The sequence below is a fragment of the Sciurus carolinensis genome, chromosome 8, assembly GCF_902686445.1.
Source record: "Sciurus carolinensis chromosome 8, mSciCar1.2, whole genome shotgun sequence".
In the NCBI taxonomy this organism is placed as follows: Eukaryota; Metazoa; Chordata; class Mammalia; order Rodentia; family Sciuridae; genus Sciurus; species Sciurus carolinensis.
In genome coordinates, this window is record NC_062220.1 from 67,803,977 (window position 1) to 67,823,671 (window position 19,695).

The 19,695-nt window shown below is 35.1% G+C and overlaps 1 protein-coding gene across 1 annotated transcript in view; it reads left to right on the forward strand.

Moving 5' to 3' along the window:
* Positions 1–19,191, forward strand: part of Prkar2b (protein kinase cAMP-dependent type II regulatory subunit beta) — a 98,904-nt gene extending 79,713 nt beyond the window's left edge. Inside the window, exons 7-11 of the mRNA XM_047562695.1 lie at positions 4,111–4,212; positions 5,835–5,909; positions 14,896–14,961; positions 15,087–15,225; positions 17,225–19,191. Coding sequence (XP_047418651.1) covers positions 4,111–4,212; positions 5,835–5,909; positions 14,896–14,961; positions 15,087–15,225; positions 17,225–17,358 — 516 coding nt within the window. The 3' untranslated portion in view covers positions 17,359–19,191. The remainder of the gene's footprint in view (positions 1–4,110; positions 4,213–5,834; positions 5,910–14,895; positions 14,962–15,086; positions 15,226–17,224) is intronic.
* The last annotated feature ends 504 nt before the right edge of the window (positions 19,192–19,695 follow it).

A 19,695-nucleotide genomic window follows, 5' to 3' on the forward strand; every position in this document is an offset into this window, starting at 1 on the left:
AGAGGGGAGGAGCAGGGTGGAAGAAGGAAGGGGAAGTAGTGGGGACTGAATTAGAATAAATTATATTCCATGTTTTTATAATTATGTCAAGATGAATTCTATTGTCATGTGTAACTAAAAAGAACCAATAAAAAATCAAATAAAAAAATACTCTTGCCGAGACCCCATCATAGATAAATTCAATCAGAATCTCTGGCAGTGGGACCTGGGCATTAGTACAAGTTGAATATCTCGAATCTGAAATACTCTAAAATTCAAAACATTTTTGAGCACCAACATGATACCACAAGTGGAAAATTCCATACCTCTCTGGTTCTAATAAAAAGAAATGTAAAATGTCTTATTTCTCAGATCAAGAGATATTTTTATCAGCCAAATCCATTTCTGAATCAAGTGCTGAGTTGAACTTCTGTAACACTACAGTGCTCGCAAACGAGATAGTTAATATACTTCTTATTTATTTCAATATCTTCTCCTTTCACAGAATTTGAGAGAAAAATCTCATATTTGCACATCAAAACTATAGAATGGGCTGTTTTCAACAATTCAAAAAAAATTACGTGCATTATAAACATTTCCCTAAACCAGTGCTGCCTAAAGCAAGGTCTGGCCCCTTCTTGGAGCTGAGGAGGAAAGCAAATAGCAGACCTCACCCAGGACCCACTGAGTCAGAATCTGCATTGCAGCTAGACTCCCAAGGAATCTGTAAACCTATTAAAATTTGAGAATCACCACCTTAAGCACAGTCTTCCAATATCTGCTTCAATAGTACCTGATACTTCATATCCTCCTATTACATGTGAAGTCTCCCTCCCCTCCCTACCCCCTAGACTCCATGTCTTTAAATCAACTTTAAAGTTTTGTAGAAGTACTAAACTTAAAACTTTAAAAATTTGGTTTAAAAGCATATTTGAGAAAATTTTCTTCAAGGTACAGGTTGAATATCTCTTCTCTGAAATGCTTGGACCAGAAAAGTTTCAGATTTCACATTTTTTTCAGATTTTAGAATATTTACATAAATATAATGAGCTAACTTGGGTGTGGACCCAAGTCTAAACGAGAAATTTGGTTACATTTCATGTATCATATGCCTTATTCACATAGTCTGAAGGTAATTTTAGGCAATATTTGTAATGTGGCTGCGTTTTGACTAAAACCTGTCATAGAGGTTGGCTTCTTGGAATCCTGATCATTTTCGTCTCTGGTGGAAACCTTGATCAGGTATAGAAGGCCCACTGTGCATAATATTTAAGCTTCCAAGAACATCTTCAGAAATTTTCAGTGGCCTGTACATGTTATTAAAGTAAATAAAGGGGGCAGTTTGTGATTAACATCTTGGAAGACATGCCTAAGTACAATAGCTTTTAAAAATTATAATATTTCAAACCTGCTTTTTTAGAGCAACTTGCTTAACATACCCCTTTTCATGGAAAATCAAGTAGAAAAGAAAAATTTAAGGTGGACAGACCTTAAAAGAGTGCTGCTATATACGTGCATATATAAAGATAAGCAAATCCCAAGAGAAAAGTCCTGTATTGAACAATCTGACTCTGTAAATAATACATGGTTGTTGTTAGCCTAAGAGATGAGCTGATCTGTATGATCATGCAGGTGATGCAGAGAGGAGATTATTGAAATGACTAGGTCAAGAGCATTTGAGATCGGACTTTCTGGACTTTATATATCATGGTGGGTGTGGAGAGGTGGGCCATTCGTGGAAAATTCTTCCTGAGAGCTATAACTCATGGTTCATTTCTAAATTGCTGAAATATTTTGGGTCTTCTCTGTTTCTAGTAAATTCTTGGGTCTTCTCTGTTTCTAGTAAATTCTGTCCACAATATGGTGTTGTGTCTGCTTCCCAATCCTGATTGTATATCAGAATCATTTGGGGGAGCCAACATGCACAGACTTCGAATCATTAAAGGCCAGGAGCTCAGAAATCACTACAGCTGATGCTGATGCAGAGTCAGGCTTGGAAATGATTTCAGTATTTTTGTGAATTATCTTGTAAAATTTTCTCTTTTTAAAAATGTTGTTCAGAGTAGAAGAAATCAAATTACAGACGATATTAACATTGCATTAAACTAAATTGGGAAATAGGATGTTTAATTTCCTAGTGTCCTCTTCTGTTGGGGCTGCTCAAACAAGGTTAAACAGCAAATAGTTCTCTGAGTTTTGGAGGCTGGGAAGTCCAAGATGAAGGCGCAGGAAGAGTTGGTGTCTGGTGAAGGTCTGCTTCCTGGCTTATAGATGACCATCTTCTGACTGTCCTCATTTGATGGAAGGGGAAAGGCGGTTCTCTAGGGCTTTTAAAATAAGCATTAATGCATTCATGAGGGCTCCATAGTCATGCCCTAATTGCCTCCCAAAAACCTCTTAATTCCATTACAGTGGGGGGTTATGAATTTTGGGCACACAACATTCACCTAAAGACTTTTAATATACACTAGAATTTTCCTCTGTCATACTAGAACATTTAACTTCAGCCTTAATATGTTGGCATAATAATGTATTAACATTTCAGTTTTAATTTTACTAAGATATTATAATTGTTTACCAATGAGCACCAAACTATGTAATTAAAATAATATTTTATTTTTAAGAATTAAACTAATATTTTGTCAAAATTATTTCAGAATAAAATTTTTAGGAAAATAATTTTTGAACTTCTACCCTCAAAAATTTTCCTAGTTCATAAATTAAGTTCTGCATGTTTGAGATCATGTAATATAAATATAAATGAGAGGATTTTAGACCATAAAAATTAGATAAAACATGAAAAGCTCTAGAATTAGACAAGAAAATGTAGTTTCTCTGAGCCTTCACAGTTAAAGAAACTCTATCATAATGTGGATATGAAAATGAACCTAGAGAGAGCATGTAATGTTTCAAAATCTCTTATTTTGTAATTTCTTTGTGATTAAAATGTTTTTCTATTGTTTTTCATATGATTTTTACTTTGGTCTATGTTAGGAACATCAAGACCAGGATATTTATTTCTGTGTCTGTGTATGACAGAAATATTTAACAAAACAATACTTTACTACAAAGATTTTATGTCCTACTTTGTTTTTTATAAAAGTGCTTGTCATGTCCTAACTGATTTTGCAATCCTCTAGGGTTGCCAAACACAGGAAAAGTACATACTAGTATATATTTTTTAAGATGATGTCATGGCGCCACCTTGTGGTGTATAGCCCAACATGTTGGTCAGATGTAGGAACAAAAGTAAACCTGATGCTTCCTTTTTAAAAAATGAAGATATTTTATGTGATTCCACATTAATTTTGTGCCTGAAGAAATAAAAATATGAAATCAGTTGAATTAAAAGTAAAATGATGTTGTTAGCCTTTTATTTTGACATCTTCAATTATTATTCTATATGGGGAATAAAACCTTCAATTTTGAACATCTGTAATGCCAGAGACTTGGGAGGCTGAGGCAGGAGGATCACAAGTTCAAAGTCAGCCTTGGCAACTTAGTAGACCCTGTCTCTAAATAAAATATAAAGAAGTACTGGAGATGTGACTCAGTGGTTAAGCACCCTGGGTTCAATTTTGGGTACCCCCCCATCTCCCCCCTCAAAAAAAAGAAAAAAAAAAAAAAAGAAAGAAAGAAAGAAGGAAAGGAAAGAAAAAAGAAAATCAAAACCCAAGAACTACTTAAAAAAATTTTTTTTAGTTGTTGATGACTTTTATTTTATTTATTTTTTTATATGGTGCTGAGAATTGAACCCAGTGCCTCACACATGCTAGGCAAGCCCTCTGCCACTGAGCTACAACCCCAGCCCCCCAAAAAACTACTTATTCAGACTATTTTTCCTCTAAAAGCTACAGTTAAAAAAAAATCTACATTTTAAGCCAGCCATGGTGGTGCATGCCTGTAATCCCAATGTCTGTGGAGACTGAGGCAGGAGGATTGCAGGTTTTGGGCCAGCCTCAGCAATTTAGTGAAACCTTCAGCAATTTAGCGAGACCCTGTCTCAAAAAATTAAAAAAGGGCTGGGAATGTAGCTCAGTGATAGAGATCCCTGGGTTCAGTCCCCAGTACTACTCCAACCCCCCAAAACCCTATATTTTAACTTCTTTGTATTTGATATTCTGTCTTTAGGACAGGGTAACCTTCAGGAGAATAATTGTGAAAAACAATGCCAAAAAGAGAAAAATGTATGAAAGCTTTATTGAGTCACTGCCATTCCTTAAATCTTTGGAGGTGAGTGTGGTTATGCTTTTATTCTGCTTTAAAAGTTTATTTTGTTAGGAATAATTAGTTCTACAAAAACGTTTATTTGAATAAAAATAAAAAGACCAAACCATGGTGTTAAGTTTTTATAACTCATTCTTTTACTACCTCTAACTGCATTTGTTTTGTTAGTTATAAACAACAGGCTCCTATAGCACATTTATATGTGCTCTTTAAGTGCAGACTTAAAATAATCATATATGTATCAGTAAGAGCCACTAGTTTTACCTTTCAGGGAAGAGTTATCTAAGTACAGAAGGTATTCGGCCTCTCCCTATCAGTCATCTTTGCTGTTTTCTTTCTCCTCTCCTTCCTTCTTACAATTAGCTTTCTAGGCCTCTGTCTTTGATCTCTTCTATTCTTAGTCTTATTGCACAAGTTGAATTCCATGGCTTTAAATACTGTCTGTATGCTGATACTTCCTAAAATTGACTTTATTGCTAACCGTTTATCATCTCAAACCTAAAACCATCCCAAATCTCCTTTTTTCTCTTCCTTATCTTCATAGATGGCAATACCATCCTTCCAGGAAACTCAGCTGGTTTTCCCTACCCATGTCCAATCAGTAACCTGATCAGCACTATCTTCGGAATTTATTCAGTATCTATTTCCCACCAAGTTCACCGCTGTTACCTTCTGTCTGAGTCACCATCACCTTTTTGCCTGGCTTATATCACCTGCCAGCATAATCCTTTTAAAACCTACATTATCACAGTCCTCTCTTTAAGACTCTTCTCATAGGCTCTATGGCCCAGTGGCCAAGCCCTATATCCCTGGCCCATTTTCTGCTCTCCATGTTCATTGTCCTGCCTTAGACATACAGCTTCTTGCTGTTCCTCCACCATGCTGACTCTCGCTTGCTTCAGGTCCTTGTGCACTTGCCATCTGTCTGGAATGTCCTCTTGCACAGCCCTGTGACTCATTCCCTCATCTCCTTCATCAGCTGTTTTTATCTTTGATGGTAGAAACTTTTGAGAAAGCTTCAGAGCTTTACTTTCTATACTACTTTGTTAAGCTCAGTGTTTTTCTAGATATCCTAGTCTCATATTTGAAATATTTTGAGAGTAACGAAAGAGGGGCACATATGTGTCCACAGGATCATATAAAATGGCAAATGTCAACACAATCGTGTTTCTCCTTTCTTATGTTGGATGGCCAGTTTGTTACTGGTAGAATTTTAGCCACCTTTCAGAATGTGCGTTAGACAGCTGATCTTCTCCAGCAGCATATCTCCTTAAATAGAAGTAGAAGGGATGGAAATCCAGTGCCTTCAGAGCTAGGCAAGTACATAAAGATGAAAACCAAACCAGACAAGCTGGAGAACATGTGCTCCATCTAAAGAAACAGCTGCTGTTCTACCATAGTTGTATTGTTGCCATAGGAAAATATGGACTGAGAGTTCCTGAGTCTTCTGATTTCTCAAGAGAAGTTGGAAATACAAATTTATTTTTAAATGCTACCAGCTAATATAACAAGCATATAATGTACACACTGCTCACTTAGCCTCTAGGATGCTACTTTTTAACATGCGAAATAGGTAAGATTACCCAACTAGTCTCTTACTACTTAGTAACTGCCTTTTTTCTTTATAGGTTTCAGAACGCCTGAAAGTGGTAGATGTGATAGGCACCAAAGTGTACAATGATGGAGAACAAATCATTGCTCAGGTGTGTATTTTTCAAGTGTAATTCACTTTAGGGTTATATTCCAAAAGGTTTCTATACATTTATATATTTTGACAAACTTTGTCTCTATAATTAATAAGCAGCGATGGATTAAATGAATATTATTCCTATGAAATGACCTGTTAAAAGTGATTTAATCTACAGCCATTAAGCTAATTGAATATTTTGTTTATATAATTAGCTTTTTTCTTCACTTTGTTCATTTTTTTCCACATTTTTTATTGGTGCATTACAGTTATACAAACTGATGGGATTTATTGTTACATATTCATACATGCACACAATCTAACAATATAATTTGGCCAGCACTCCCCCCACCAATCCCCACCTCTCACCCCTTGGTCCCTTTTCTCAACTGAGTCCCCTTTGATTTATAGGAGATCCACCCCCTGCCCTTTGCTTTCCATTTTCCTCTCTAGCTTCCACATATGACAGAAAACATGACCCTTAACCTTCTGAATCTGACTTATTTTGCTTAACATGATGGTCTCTAGTTCCATCGATTTTCCTGCAAATATTATAATTTCATTTTTATTTATGACTGAATAAAGCTCCATTGTGTGTGTATACTAAATTTTCTTTATCAATTCATCCATTGATGGACACCTACACTGATTCCATAGTTTGGCTATTGTGAATTGTGCTGCTATAAACATGGGTATGCAGGGATCACTGTAGTATGACTTTAATTTTTCAGGATAAATATTGAAGATTGGTAAAACTGGGTCATATGGTGGTTCCATGCCTAGTCTTTTGAGGAATCTCACTGATTTTCCTAGTGGAAATACCCGACTTCAAATTATACCACAGTGTAAAGTGTTTCTTTTTCTCCACATCCTCTCCAGCATTTATTATTGTTTGCACTCTTAGTCGTAGGTATTTTATTTTTATTGAGGCTATTGTGACTAGAATTGTTTTCCTGCTTTCTTTCTCAGCAGATTTGTTGTTGGCATATAAGAAAACTACTCATTTTCGTTTGTTGATTTTGTAACCTGCTACTTTGCCAAATTTGTTTATTTAGCTCCAGCAGTCTTGGTGGAGTTTTTTGAATCTTCTACGTATAGGATCATATTGTCTGCAAACAGTGATAATTTGATTACTTCCTTTCCTATTTTACACCCCCCCCCTTTTTTTTGTTCCTTCTCTTGCCTAATTGCTCTGGCTAGAATTTATAACACTAATTGAATAGTGGGAGTAGACATCCTTGTTTTGTCCCAGATTATAGTGGAAATGCTTTCAGTTTTTTCCCATCTACTATGAGGTTGACTTCGGGTTTTTCATATATAGCCTTTATGATATTGAAGTAAATTCCTTTCATTGCTGCTTTATTCAGTATTTTTAAGGCTTTCTCTACAACTATTAAGATTACTAAGTGATTTATACCCTTAATTCTGTTAATGTGATGAATTGCATGTATTGATTTGCGTATATTAAACCATCCTTGCATCTCTAGAATAAAACCAACCTGGTCGTGCTGTACCGTTTTCTTAATGTGTTTTGAACACAATTTGCTAATATTAATTTTTTTGTGTCTAAGTTCATCAGGAATATTGGTCTTAGTTTTCTTTTCCTAATGTGTCCTTATCTGGTTTTGATGTGAGTGTTATACTGGCTTCATAGAATGAATTTGGAAGTGTTCCATCCCCTTGTATTTAATAGAATAATTTGAGGAGTATTGGCATTAGTTCTTTAAAGGTTTGGAAGATTCAGCTGAGAATCCATCTGGTCCTGGGCTTTTCTTTGTTTGAAGTCCTTTGGGGCACTCAACCACTGAGCCACATCTCCAGCTCTTTTTCATATTTTATTTAGAGACAGGGTCTTGTTAAGTTGATAAGGGCCTCACTAAATTGCTGAGGCTGGCTTTGAACTCATGATCCTCCTGCCTTAGCTTCCCAAGCCACTGGGATTACAGGTATGCACCACCACCCCTGACCTACAGTCTTTTTATACTGCTTGTATCTCACTACAAGTTATTGGTCTTTTTAGGTTTTCTATGTCCTCTTGATTCAGTTTTGGCATATTGTGTTGTCTAGAAATATGTCCATTTCTTCTACATTTCCCAATTTATTGGAATATAAGTCTTCAAAATAGTCCCTAATTGTCTGCTGGATTTCCAAGATGTCTGTGGTGATTTCTCCTTTTTCATCTTTAAGTTTATTAATTTGTTTTTTTTTTTTTTGGACCAAGAGCTTATCAATCTTGTTTATCTTTTCAAGAACCAACTCTTGGACTGGGATTGTAGCTCAGTGGTAGAGTAGCTTGTTTAGGATATGTGAGGCAATGGGTTCAATTCTCAGCACCACATAAAAGTAAATAAATAAATAAAGGTATTGTGTATATCTATAACTGAAAGACATAACCTGTTCTAAAAAAAAAAAAAGATTACTTTAAAAAAAAAAACCAACTCTTTGTTTGCTGATCCTTTGTATTAGTTTTTATTCTCAAGTTCATTGATTTTGGCTCTGATCTTATTTCCTTCTACTGGTTTTTAAATTGGCTTGTTCTTCTTTTTCAAGGGTCTTCAGATGCATCATTAGGTTGTTTATTTGGGATCTTTCTGTTTTTGTTTTTTATGTAGGTACTCATAGCTATCAACTTTCCTCTTAGAATTATCCTCATAGTGTCCCAGAGGTTCTAGTCCATTGTATTACTATGTTGTATCTCCTTTGAGTCTAAGAATTTTTAAATTTCTCCTATCACTCATTCATCATTCAAGAGTATTGTTCAGTCTCCCCATGTAGTTCCTGTAGGGTTTGATCATGTTCATTTCTAATTTAATTCCATTATGATTCAATAAGATGCAAAGAATTATATCAAATTTTTGTATTTGCTAAGAGTTGCTTTGTGGCCTAAAATATGGTCTATTTTGGAGAAGATTCCCTGAACTGCTGAGCAAAAAGTGTATTCAACTGTTGTTGGATGAAATAGTTATAGATGTTCATTAGACTTATGATAGTTTTCTTGTCCAAAGAATCTTTACTGAGTTTATGTCTGGATGACCAATCTAATGTGAGAGAGGTGTGTTGAAAGTTGAAATCATTCAGAATTATTATACTGGGGTCTGTTTGGGGCTTCAATTTGAGTAGTGTCTTTTTTATGTAAATAATTGTACCCAAGTTTGGGGTATAAATATTTATTAGTTATATCTTATTGTTGGATTGTTCCCTTTACTAATATGAAGTGACCTTCTTTGTCTCTTCTGATTAATTTTGGTGTGAAATCTGCTTTGTCTGATATAAGAGTAACTACTCCTGCTTATTTTGGGATTCCATTTGCATGGTATATCAGTTTCCATCCATGCACTTTCAGCCTGTGACTGTCTTTACCAGTTTCTTGCAAACAGTATATAGTTGGGTCTTTTAAATCCATTTTATCTTTCAGTTGGAGAGTTGAAACCATTTACATTCAATTATTATAGAGAGATGTTTATTAATTCCTGCCATTTTGATATATTGGTATATTTGGTCCTGTTTCTCATTTGCTTAACTACTCTTAAAATGAGTTTTTTTTTTTTTTTTCTTTGTGAGTTCTGAGGGTTTTTATTTCTTCTGCGTGTGGTATTTCTTTAAGTAAGTTCTGTAGTGCCTGTTTAGTAGTCATGAATTCTTTTAGTTTCTGCTTATCTTGGAAGGTTTTTATTTCATCTTCAGTTTTGAATGATAAATTGGCTGGATATAGCAGTCTTGGTTGACAGTTATTTTCTTTCAGGACTTGGAACACATCATTCTAAGTCCTCCTGACTTAGAGTTTGTGCTAAGAAATCCAAAGTTATTCTAATTTGGTTTGCCTTTAAATGTGACCTGATGTTTTTCTCTTGAGACTTTTAAAATTCTGTACTTGTTCTGTATGTTAAGCATTTTATATGAAGTGTTGTGGAGAGACTCTTTTTTGAACTTGTCTACTTGGGGTTCTGGATGCTTCTCTTGTATCCATCTCATTCTGAAGGTTTGGAAATTTTTCTCTTATTTCCCTGAAAAGTTTATCCATTCCATTAGGTCACATTTCACATTCCTCCTCAATTCCAATGATTCTTAAATTTGGCCTCTTCATGTTGCCCTAGAGTTTTTGTATACTGAACATGCTTATTTTTTTTTTTCTTTAATACTGTCTGAATGGTTAAGGCTGGCCACTTTGTCTTCCAACTCTGAGATTCTGTCTTCAACATGGTCTGTTCTATTAGATAGACTTTCAGCTGAAACTTTTAAATATATTAATTGTAGGTATTGCCATACCTTTATTTTATTTTTATGTGTTGCTAAGAATCGAACCCAGGGCCTCACCATGCATGCTAGGTGAGTGCTCTACCACTGAGCCACAACCCTTGCCCTCACCTGAACCTTTTATTTGATTTATTGTGTCTTTTGTTTCCATGATTTCTGTTTGGTTCTTTTTCTACATTTTTCTCTCTTTATTGAATTTCTTGTTTATATTCTGTACTGACTTCCTTAATTAATCCAGTTTTTTTTGTATTCTTTTGGAATTCATTGATCATTTTTATAATGATCCTTTTGAATTCCTTATCTGATATTTCCTTCACTTCAATATTTACTTGATGGTGAATTATGAACTTTAGGAGGTGCTGTTAATTTACTTTTTCATATTTCTTATATTCATGTGTTATGTATCTTTTGGAAGGGATTTCTCTTCCACTGTTATGTGTAGACCTTCGTAGGGCACAAGTCTTCACCTGCCAAAGTGTCCTAGAGTGATCTGGAGTGAGACCCCTCCTCACAGGTGTGGTGTCCACACCTTTGTGTTATTTCTTTCTCTTTTTGCTACAGCAGTGGATGTCCATAGTTTTTCTACTTGGGGCCTGATTGTCAGTCCGGGTTTTTGTCTCTTTTATTCTTTGTGTTAAAGTATAGCTGAAGATCTAGTGTCATTAATTTGTGTGTGGAGCAAGGTGTGATGTCTCTTGGTTGAGTTTAGTTCAGCAGCAGAGTTTCTGTCCTATGAACTTGTAGTGTCTCTGTAGGTTCCCAGCACCTCACAGAATTGGAGGAATTCAAATAATAGCAACAACCAACACAAAGACTATATAGCATTAAACTAAATACTTGGTTCCTACTATAACAACTACAATATTAATTGCCACAGAAAATAGAATGTTAGGATCAGCAATTGCAAACAGCAAAAATAGTAAGTAACCATGAACTATATCTGGCATTAAAGCAAACAGCAGGTGTCAACTGTGTCATACACAGCAGTAATAACTGAAATAGCATTAATTGTTGGGGCAGGAGTTATACAAACAAATTAGTGCTTAGAGATGGAAAAAGTATAGTTAATTTAGAGAAAAGAAGATGTGATAGGAAGGTAGAAAAGAGTTCATAATTTCAAAAAGTGAACAGAAAATGCATGTAGTATGCAATTGTAAGGAAGGAGATAAAAGAGAAATAACAAAGTAAAAGGAGAATGAAAAAGAATAGCATTTGGCTGTTAGCAGAAGAAGAGAGAAACAAGAGAAATAGTCAAATGAAAAACAATACAAAACATAGCCAAAATATACTTATCAAAAACTCTAACCCTCAAAAGACAAGGCAAGGAAAAATAACTACATTTAAAATATGCTAAAAATGAGCATAAACAAATATGCATATGTGTCCATGAACCAATCAGCCCAGCAAACACACAAAACAAAAACAAAAAACAAAACAAAAAATATCGTCAGTGAAAACTCAATTGTTTCCACTGAGGTGGCCAAAAATAGTCAATAAGAACAGAGGAACACTGTCTATGTCTGTGTCTTTCTTTCTGGGCTGCGTTCTGTGAGTGAGAGCAAGGGCTGGGGGTTGTTAACCCTTTCTTTTTGTGTTGCTCACCAAGCTGCCACTTGGATTGACTTAAGAGTGGTCCAAATAATTCTGTTTCTCTTCTCCCTAGTATGAGGTAGAATGGGATGGGAAGTACTATCAGCTGACAATTTGTCTGTACAGACCAGATAGATGCATTCCCAGGGTGGGGCCACTGCAGAGTTCTGTGAGTGGAATTTCTGCAGGTGGGGCTTAGTTTAGGTTTAATCAGTACTCAGGGACTTTGTTGGGTGGTGACTAATCTGGAGAGATTAGATCAGCATACCCCTAGGGCCTGGCAGTTGCTGATCTTAGCTAGGAGTCTGGATCTAGGAAGCCTTCCAAGGATTCTATTCATGGAGTGGGGGAGCCAGTCCTTTACCCTCTCTGTTGCCCATGAACCCAGCCTTTCCAGGCTTAGTCTCTGAGTGTATTCACACCTGCCTTTTCAGATTCCTGAGCACTTCAGTTGTTCACATGAGCCGTCAAGACTCAAAAGGAGAAGTGAATTGGGCTCCTTTTGCTTTTCCAACTTCAATCCCCCTTGGTAAAATACTCTGTTTCTGTTTGGCTCCCATTCTGTTAGGTAAACCCTAGGCTACGGGGAAGGTGTTTGCCAGGACAGTATAGCCATCTTCGTCCAGGTCTCCCAGCTCCTCCAGCAGCAGTAGCTTCAGCGTGGCTGCATCAAGATGGCACCCACCACAGCTCTTCACAGCCAGTTGGGAAACATGGGATACTTTTCAAGCACCAGTGTATAGTGCAGCCTCTAGATCAGCTAAGGGCAGGCTGCTTTTTTGGTCTCAGGTTTTTCCATGCTAAAGCTGTCCATTGCTGTTTCAGTGTTACCCCTCCTTCTGTGCTGAACCGGCACTGATGCTGCCAAAGCAGGTTTGGCTCCAATGTAGTCTTTCTTCTTTAAGGTAACCAAATTTCTGAGTCTCCAAGACACTCTGTTCAATATTGTTTTAAAGAAACCCCTCTTTCACTCACCTCACAGAGAAGCAGTACTCCTGCTGCTTGAATTCCAAGCTTCAGAGCAACTAGGAATGCAGCCTTCCCTTAGCCCACCATCTTGAATCCCTTAATGAATATGTATTAAACTGTCAAATGGCTTTCTGCAGTTTTATAATATATGACATGAAATTTCACTGCATATAGGGAGTAAGATTTATAAGAGTAAAAGGTGAGCATTCCATGACATTAGTAAGAACCCAGAAGTTCTTTGGGAGATATTGTAGAGTTTTACACGATCAGTTCATGATGAAACCTCCTACAGCTGCTTCCAGATAGCAGTCACAAGAAGGGGACACATTGCACCATAAATTTTACTGGTTTCCAAGCACTAAATGTTTAAATAAACACATTCAATAAACTTTAACCCCCAGCACTTTCCTAAGAACCTGGTTGGAATCAGTAGCATTTTATACTTCAGTTAGCTAGGGCTACTAAAAAGCAGGATTTATGAAGACAGTTTAAGTTCACAGGTAAAGCATACAGACAATGCTACCTTATTTCTTAGTTACATTTTTGAAGCATTGAGCAAATGATTTAAGTGGCTTTTTTTTTGTTATCACTGCACTATACAGCATTGTGCTCTTTATTTGAATTATTCTCTTCCTTTAAATGTGAAACAGGGTTCCAGATCTGAAAGACTGAGGAAGAAAATCATTGTTTATAAGGCAAATAAATAAATCTCTCAAAATCTGTGTGGGTATGTGCATACCATGCAGATTACACAATTAGGGATTGGGAAGAAGTGGAGACAAATTGGAGAACAAGACTAAGTTTTGGCTATGTAAACTGGTAATTAAAGTATTGTGCATTTCTAAATGCTTATTTTTAATCTTTAAAAAATTTTTGGTGTTGGGAATTGAATCCAGTGCCTCGTGCATGCTAAGCACAACTCTGCCACTGAGCTGCACCCTCAGCCTCTTATACCTTGCTTTTTTAGTTTATTTTGAAATATTCACAAGAAGTTACAAAAATAGTGCTGAGAGGTCCCATGTACTCTTCATCTAGTGTCTCCCAGTGCATCTTGGATCATTCTTGTATAATATCAAAACTAGGAAATTGCCATTGGCACAATCTAGACTTTACTCAGATTTCACCAGTTTCACATACATTTGAAGCACATTTACATACACAGCAACTGAGAGACCTGTTATGATTCATAACTCTGAAAAACTAGGGTGTAGCTCAGGTAGAGTGTATGCTTAGCATGCACAAGGTCTTGAATTCAACCCCCAGCACCAAAAAAAAAAAAAAAAAAAAAAAAAAAAGGAAAAGATATACCATACTTAAACATTTATAAACATACTTGGCTATACTATATTATAGAAATATAGATTCAACATTTTATGATACAATCTGATACTTTTTGGACTTACACTACAGAGTTTTGAAATACCCCTTTCTCTTGAGTCACTTTGAGAAGCTAAGTAAAAAAGAAAATAAAGTCTGTCATTATCTTCCATAGTGTACTGTTTAACTCAGAAATTGGAAATTAAGACAGAGTAGATTCAGAAACGAAACAAGAAAAAATGTGTAGTGAGAAACAGCATCACTTTTTAGAATTTTAGTAGTCTTTCAGAACCTCAGTGGATTGTCAGTAGACTGGCATCTCAGCATGGTCCTTAACTGCAGTAGAAACACAAAAGCCACAGGGACTGCTTCCTAACACCCCTGAGTGCTATGAGAACTTTCTGCTTTTTAGGAGTGAGGGTTATCTTGGGTCAGCCTGCCAACAGTTGTTACTTTAGGAAGACACAGTGCACATTTTAGCACTTCTCAGGGAGCACAAGGTGAGCTGACATATTCCTGCTGAGTGAGGGGATGCTGCTGGGATATGTAGCAGTGTTGCCATTTCAGACTCTGTATGCTATTATCCAGGCTGAAATTTGGAGAGATTCTTACCTGTTATTTGCCATCATTTCCTGGCTGTTAGCAGAAACGCTGTGGTAGAGAGTATGTCATTTCAAATAGCTTTACAAACAAAACTGTTACTATACAATTATCACTTATAACCTCTTGATTTAGAAAATGAAATAGACCGTTCCTATGGGGTTTCACTTTTCAGGCAAATATTTCTGCACTGGGGTTGGACTGATTTCAAGCATATGGTTTTCAGAATTGTCAAATTTGCATTTTCACCTCTTTTTGTTTTATTCTGATAGGGAGATTTGGCTGATTCCTTTTTCATTGTAGAATCTGGAGAAGTGAAAATTACTATGAAAAGAAAGGTAAATATTGTTCTAAAAATCCATATACTATTAGCAAGGAATATATTTTCTTTTTGATATTGAGATTAAGTTTAAGTTTTATTTTGATAAGCTGATTAAAGTTAATATTTTTAATTCATTGTCAGGGTAAATCAGAAGTGGAAGAGAATGGTGCAGTAGAGATTGCTCGATGTTCTCGGGGACAGTACTTTGGAGAGCTTGCCCTGGTAACTAACAAACCTCGAGCAGCTTCTGCACATGCCATTGGGACTGTCAAATGCTTAGGTATGAATCACAATGGTGGGCATTGAAATTATGTCTGCATTTTATGTTTTCATGTCATATGAATCACTTGGTTCAGAAATGTTGTGGAGGCCCCACAAAATACAAGAGTTAGTACTGCACTATAAAATCAATTTGTGAAAGCAATTTTTTTCTCTGAAAATTTTCACATGCAAATATATTTTATTCTTTTGTGCATATATGAAATAACCTTATTTTAATCATTGAAACAAAAACTCCCAAGTGCCAAGTTTTACATCTAACCTGTCAAATAACATATGTTCCTTAAAAGAGAAAGCTAAAATAATGATTTTGTAAAGTTCATTATTAAACTCTGCAAGGCAAGTTGGAATGTCTGTGAAAATATACACTCATCCAAGCTCAGGGATGCCAGAGTTTAGGTTAATCAAAGTATAATCAATGTTCTGCTGTTCAGCTGTTTATTCCTTTCTTCTATCAGAGGATTTTTACAGAAATGCCATCCTCTGCTGGAAGACATTTGTATGTCATCTGAGATTTTATATCTGAGAAATCACTTACCATAATAATGATAAAATATAATTCAGGAAGGAGCAACAAAGATCACTCTTCAGAAAATTGATTCTACAGTAATTAACCTCTCTGAGCTCTTTATCCACTGTTCAATAGGATAAAGTTAGTTTCTGTGTTTTTAATATTTGTAGGGCTCTTCAGAATTAACTTCTAAGAGAAGGAACTTTTTAAAAGGCTTTAAATAAGTATATTAATCAGGTAATATAGTGGTTGAAAGAGAAGACAAGTAGATACTGACAGTTTTGCAGAGTAGAGCCATTAGTAAGAATAAAGGTGACATGAGTGAAACTGTTAATTTTTTCTTATATTAAAGAAAATCTGAGAACTATCAGACATACAGGGAAAACTAATAATCGCAGAATCACCATCACCACTCAGTGATTTCTATTATTATAATTCCTTTTTGTCTTTTTCTATTTGCATGGGATTTCTGTTTTAAAACAATTTTGTAAGCTGCTTTGTTCATCCATTATAACTTGGGAATTTTCTCATTACATCAGATCTTAACATTCAGTTAGGTAAATATATACATGATAAATCATTCAGTCACTCCCTACTGGTAAATATTTTATGGATTTTAGCTCCTGTGTGTGTGTGTGTGTGTGTGTGTGTGTGTGTGTGTGTATAGATGACTTTTCCATATGCAGAAATTTTCCTTAGAAGTGGTTTTCAGAAGTGTTCTTTAAAAATGACTTGATGTAGATCACTTTTATTTTTACTAATTTACACACTGCTAGCATTGCAAGAATGCTCATTCACCCTATTATAAACACTGCCTTTTTTATTTTGCAAATTTGAAAGGCAAAAGACATTGTAATTTGTATTTCTGTGGTAGAATACTTTTCATTTGTATATTGTAAATTCAGCTCTAAAGTGCATGAGGCAGGCAAGAAAAGTGATATAGGATATATTTAGAGTAGGAGACAAAAGCATCATGTTGGCTGCCATTTTGGATTATACAGACAATGGTATAAGAATAAAAACTTTTATAAAAGATAACATTTGATCTTCACAACATAGCATTGTAAACCCTCAGAACAGACTAGGAAATATTCCCTTGCCACCTTTGAAGGGATTCATATTACTAAGGTAGCAACATGAACATTTATTTTTAAAATTTCTAAGGCCTGGCCATGATACTCTCCTGGCTTAGACCATTCTTTTCCTGGCTTAGACCAGAAACCTCCTACCAACCTAGCATTGCATAGTGTCTGCCAAGGGATCCAACAGTGTAGCCTGAGAGGACCCTGGCTGCTTCCTTTTTGAAGTAGAATTTTAATCTTTATGCTTTTTCTTGATTTTATAGTATTGCCTAAAACTTAAGTTCGTGTTATTGATTCACAGTTGCAATATGATAATGGAACAGCATCAGGGAATGAATATTATATTGACTTAAATTCTGCAGTTTTGCAAAGAGTGTTATTTTTCATTTATTCTTTCCTTTTCTTAGCCATGGATGTGCAAGCATTTGAAAGGCTTCTGGGACCTTGCATGGAAATTATGAAAAGGAACATTGCCACCTATGAAGAACAATTAGTTGCCCTGTTTGGAACAAACATGGATATTGTTGAACCCACTGCATGAAGCCAAGTATGAAGCAAGAAGACCTATAGTGACAAAATTACACAGTAGTGGTTAGTCCACTGAGAATGTGTTTGTGTAGATGCCAAGCATTTTCTGTGATTTCAGGTTTTTCCTTTTTTTACATTTACAATGTATTGGTAAATAGTAGTGATTTAATAGTCAATAGGCTTTAACATCACTTTCTAATTAGTAGTTCATTAAAACAACATTGATAAAATGACTTTCTACTCCTCAAAATTATTGGACTTAAAGTTTTATTCTAATGATTGTAATATATTGAAAGTATCCATGTTTGAGAAGACAATTAAAAGACACTATCGTAGGCAATGTGTTTGATTTATTCAGCCTGATATCAAGTTAGTGACTCTGCCCATGTAAGAGAGAATCTGGCAATGAATCATGCAACCAGCATGGCATCACATTCTTTTTATGACTCATTATATAGTAAAATTTTAATCATTTTCACTTCAAAGTTTTTTTGGCTTAAGTTATGTGCTGGCCTTGGCCTATTGGTGAAATGGTATAAAACATCATATGCAATTTTAAAACTTTATATATTTTTGCAATAAAATACATTTTGACTTCTTTGGCATAATGTCAGTAACCTACATATTCCAGTGGTTTTAAGGAATGGCAATTTAGTCATTATGATAATAGGTAAGAGTCTTTTTAAGATCAGTAATCATTAATGCATTTTCCCCTCATCAGACATGTATCTTTGTTTCCTTTTTTTCATTTTGCAACTTCCTCTATTCTTTAAGAGTTTGATTTTGATATTTGTCACAAAGCGTTTTTAAAAAAAGCTATTTAAACTTGTTAAATCTTTTATCTTCTGAATGCCGAAGATCTTATACTTAAAAACCTTAGTCCTATACCAAAAATATGTTGAGATCCTTATTTACATACCACAGTATATTTCTTTATTCTTCACTTGGCCTACACAATATAGTCATTTGCACTCATCTGCCTCCATGCATTTCTGTTCTTCCTTGTGATGGTTGCCAACACGCAATCGTACTGATCAATAGCCAGTGAGGTTTGCCTTTTTTTCCCTTAAAACCTCTCTAAGGTAGTAGGTATAAAATTTTATAAGCAAAAACACATATAACAATAAAAGAAGTTTTTGTCCATACCACATATAACATTAGGCCTTGCCATTTGTGTTAATGTCTACTTATAAACTTAAAAGATTTTCATTGATCACTGATATGCTTATATTCTGCCATATAAGATGAACCTAATTATATTCAACCAAAGCAATATAATCTTACATGATTTTTAGGTTCCATGACCCATGTCTAAAGACATTAATTCTAACCAGTTGTTCACATTTTGGGAAACATATCAAAAGAATATATACCTACATGGGTAAAATTATTGTGGCTATTGTGGTCTTACTAGAGGATGTTCATGGTTCTACTTGTATATGAAAACATGGTTAGAATGTTAATTGGATAATGTATATATAAGTTGAAGTATGTAACATAACATCAGCCACATTTTAGAATTTTGTTTAACACTTTTGCAAAATCTTGTAGGGAAAGGGAGCTCGTTATATGAAGATGATTTGTTTTCTATTTAAGAATTTATTTTAAAAGCCATGTCTGTTAAACAAGCGAAAAAACAAAATTCCTGTTTCATCATTCTGTATTCTTTATTCACTTTTTCCATTTATCTCTTTTGTTGCATAAGCTGATTGTTAACTATTCATTGAACAGTAAACAAATGCCTGTTTAATAAAGAACTTTGACCAAGGCTATAAATGCCAGTTATGTTATTTTCAGTATTGTTGGTTATATTTAAATTTTCCTTATAATAAAGCACACTTTTATAATAAAATACATGAATTACTGTTTTTAATATTTTACTTAATATGACTTGCAGCATAAATGCAATGAAAAGCATGACAGAGATGTATCATGTGACTGCGAAAAAGCCCCAGGGTATAACTAGGCAAGAAGGTTTTTTTTTTTTTTAAATGGCAATAGTTTTAAGATTTCATCTGCTGGTCATATGCAAGAGAAATAACTGTGGTTATGTTGCAGATTAATTTGAACTTTCAGAATAACCAAAAAGTGCTAGGAATGTAGCTCAGTGGTAGAGTGTTTGCCTAGCATGTGTGAGACCCTTGGGTTCAATCTCAGTACTGCAAAAAACAACAAAACACCTAAAACAAACAAAAACCTTAGTGCTAGAATAACCAAATACATCAGGCTAACTAGAGAATTTATGTGTAAAGTTATCTAATCAAAACAGTTCAAGTTTGACTTGTGGATTTCATTTTTTAATCGCTAAAATCCTTACTAATTGGGAATTCTTTGCTGCAGTTTGCATGCA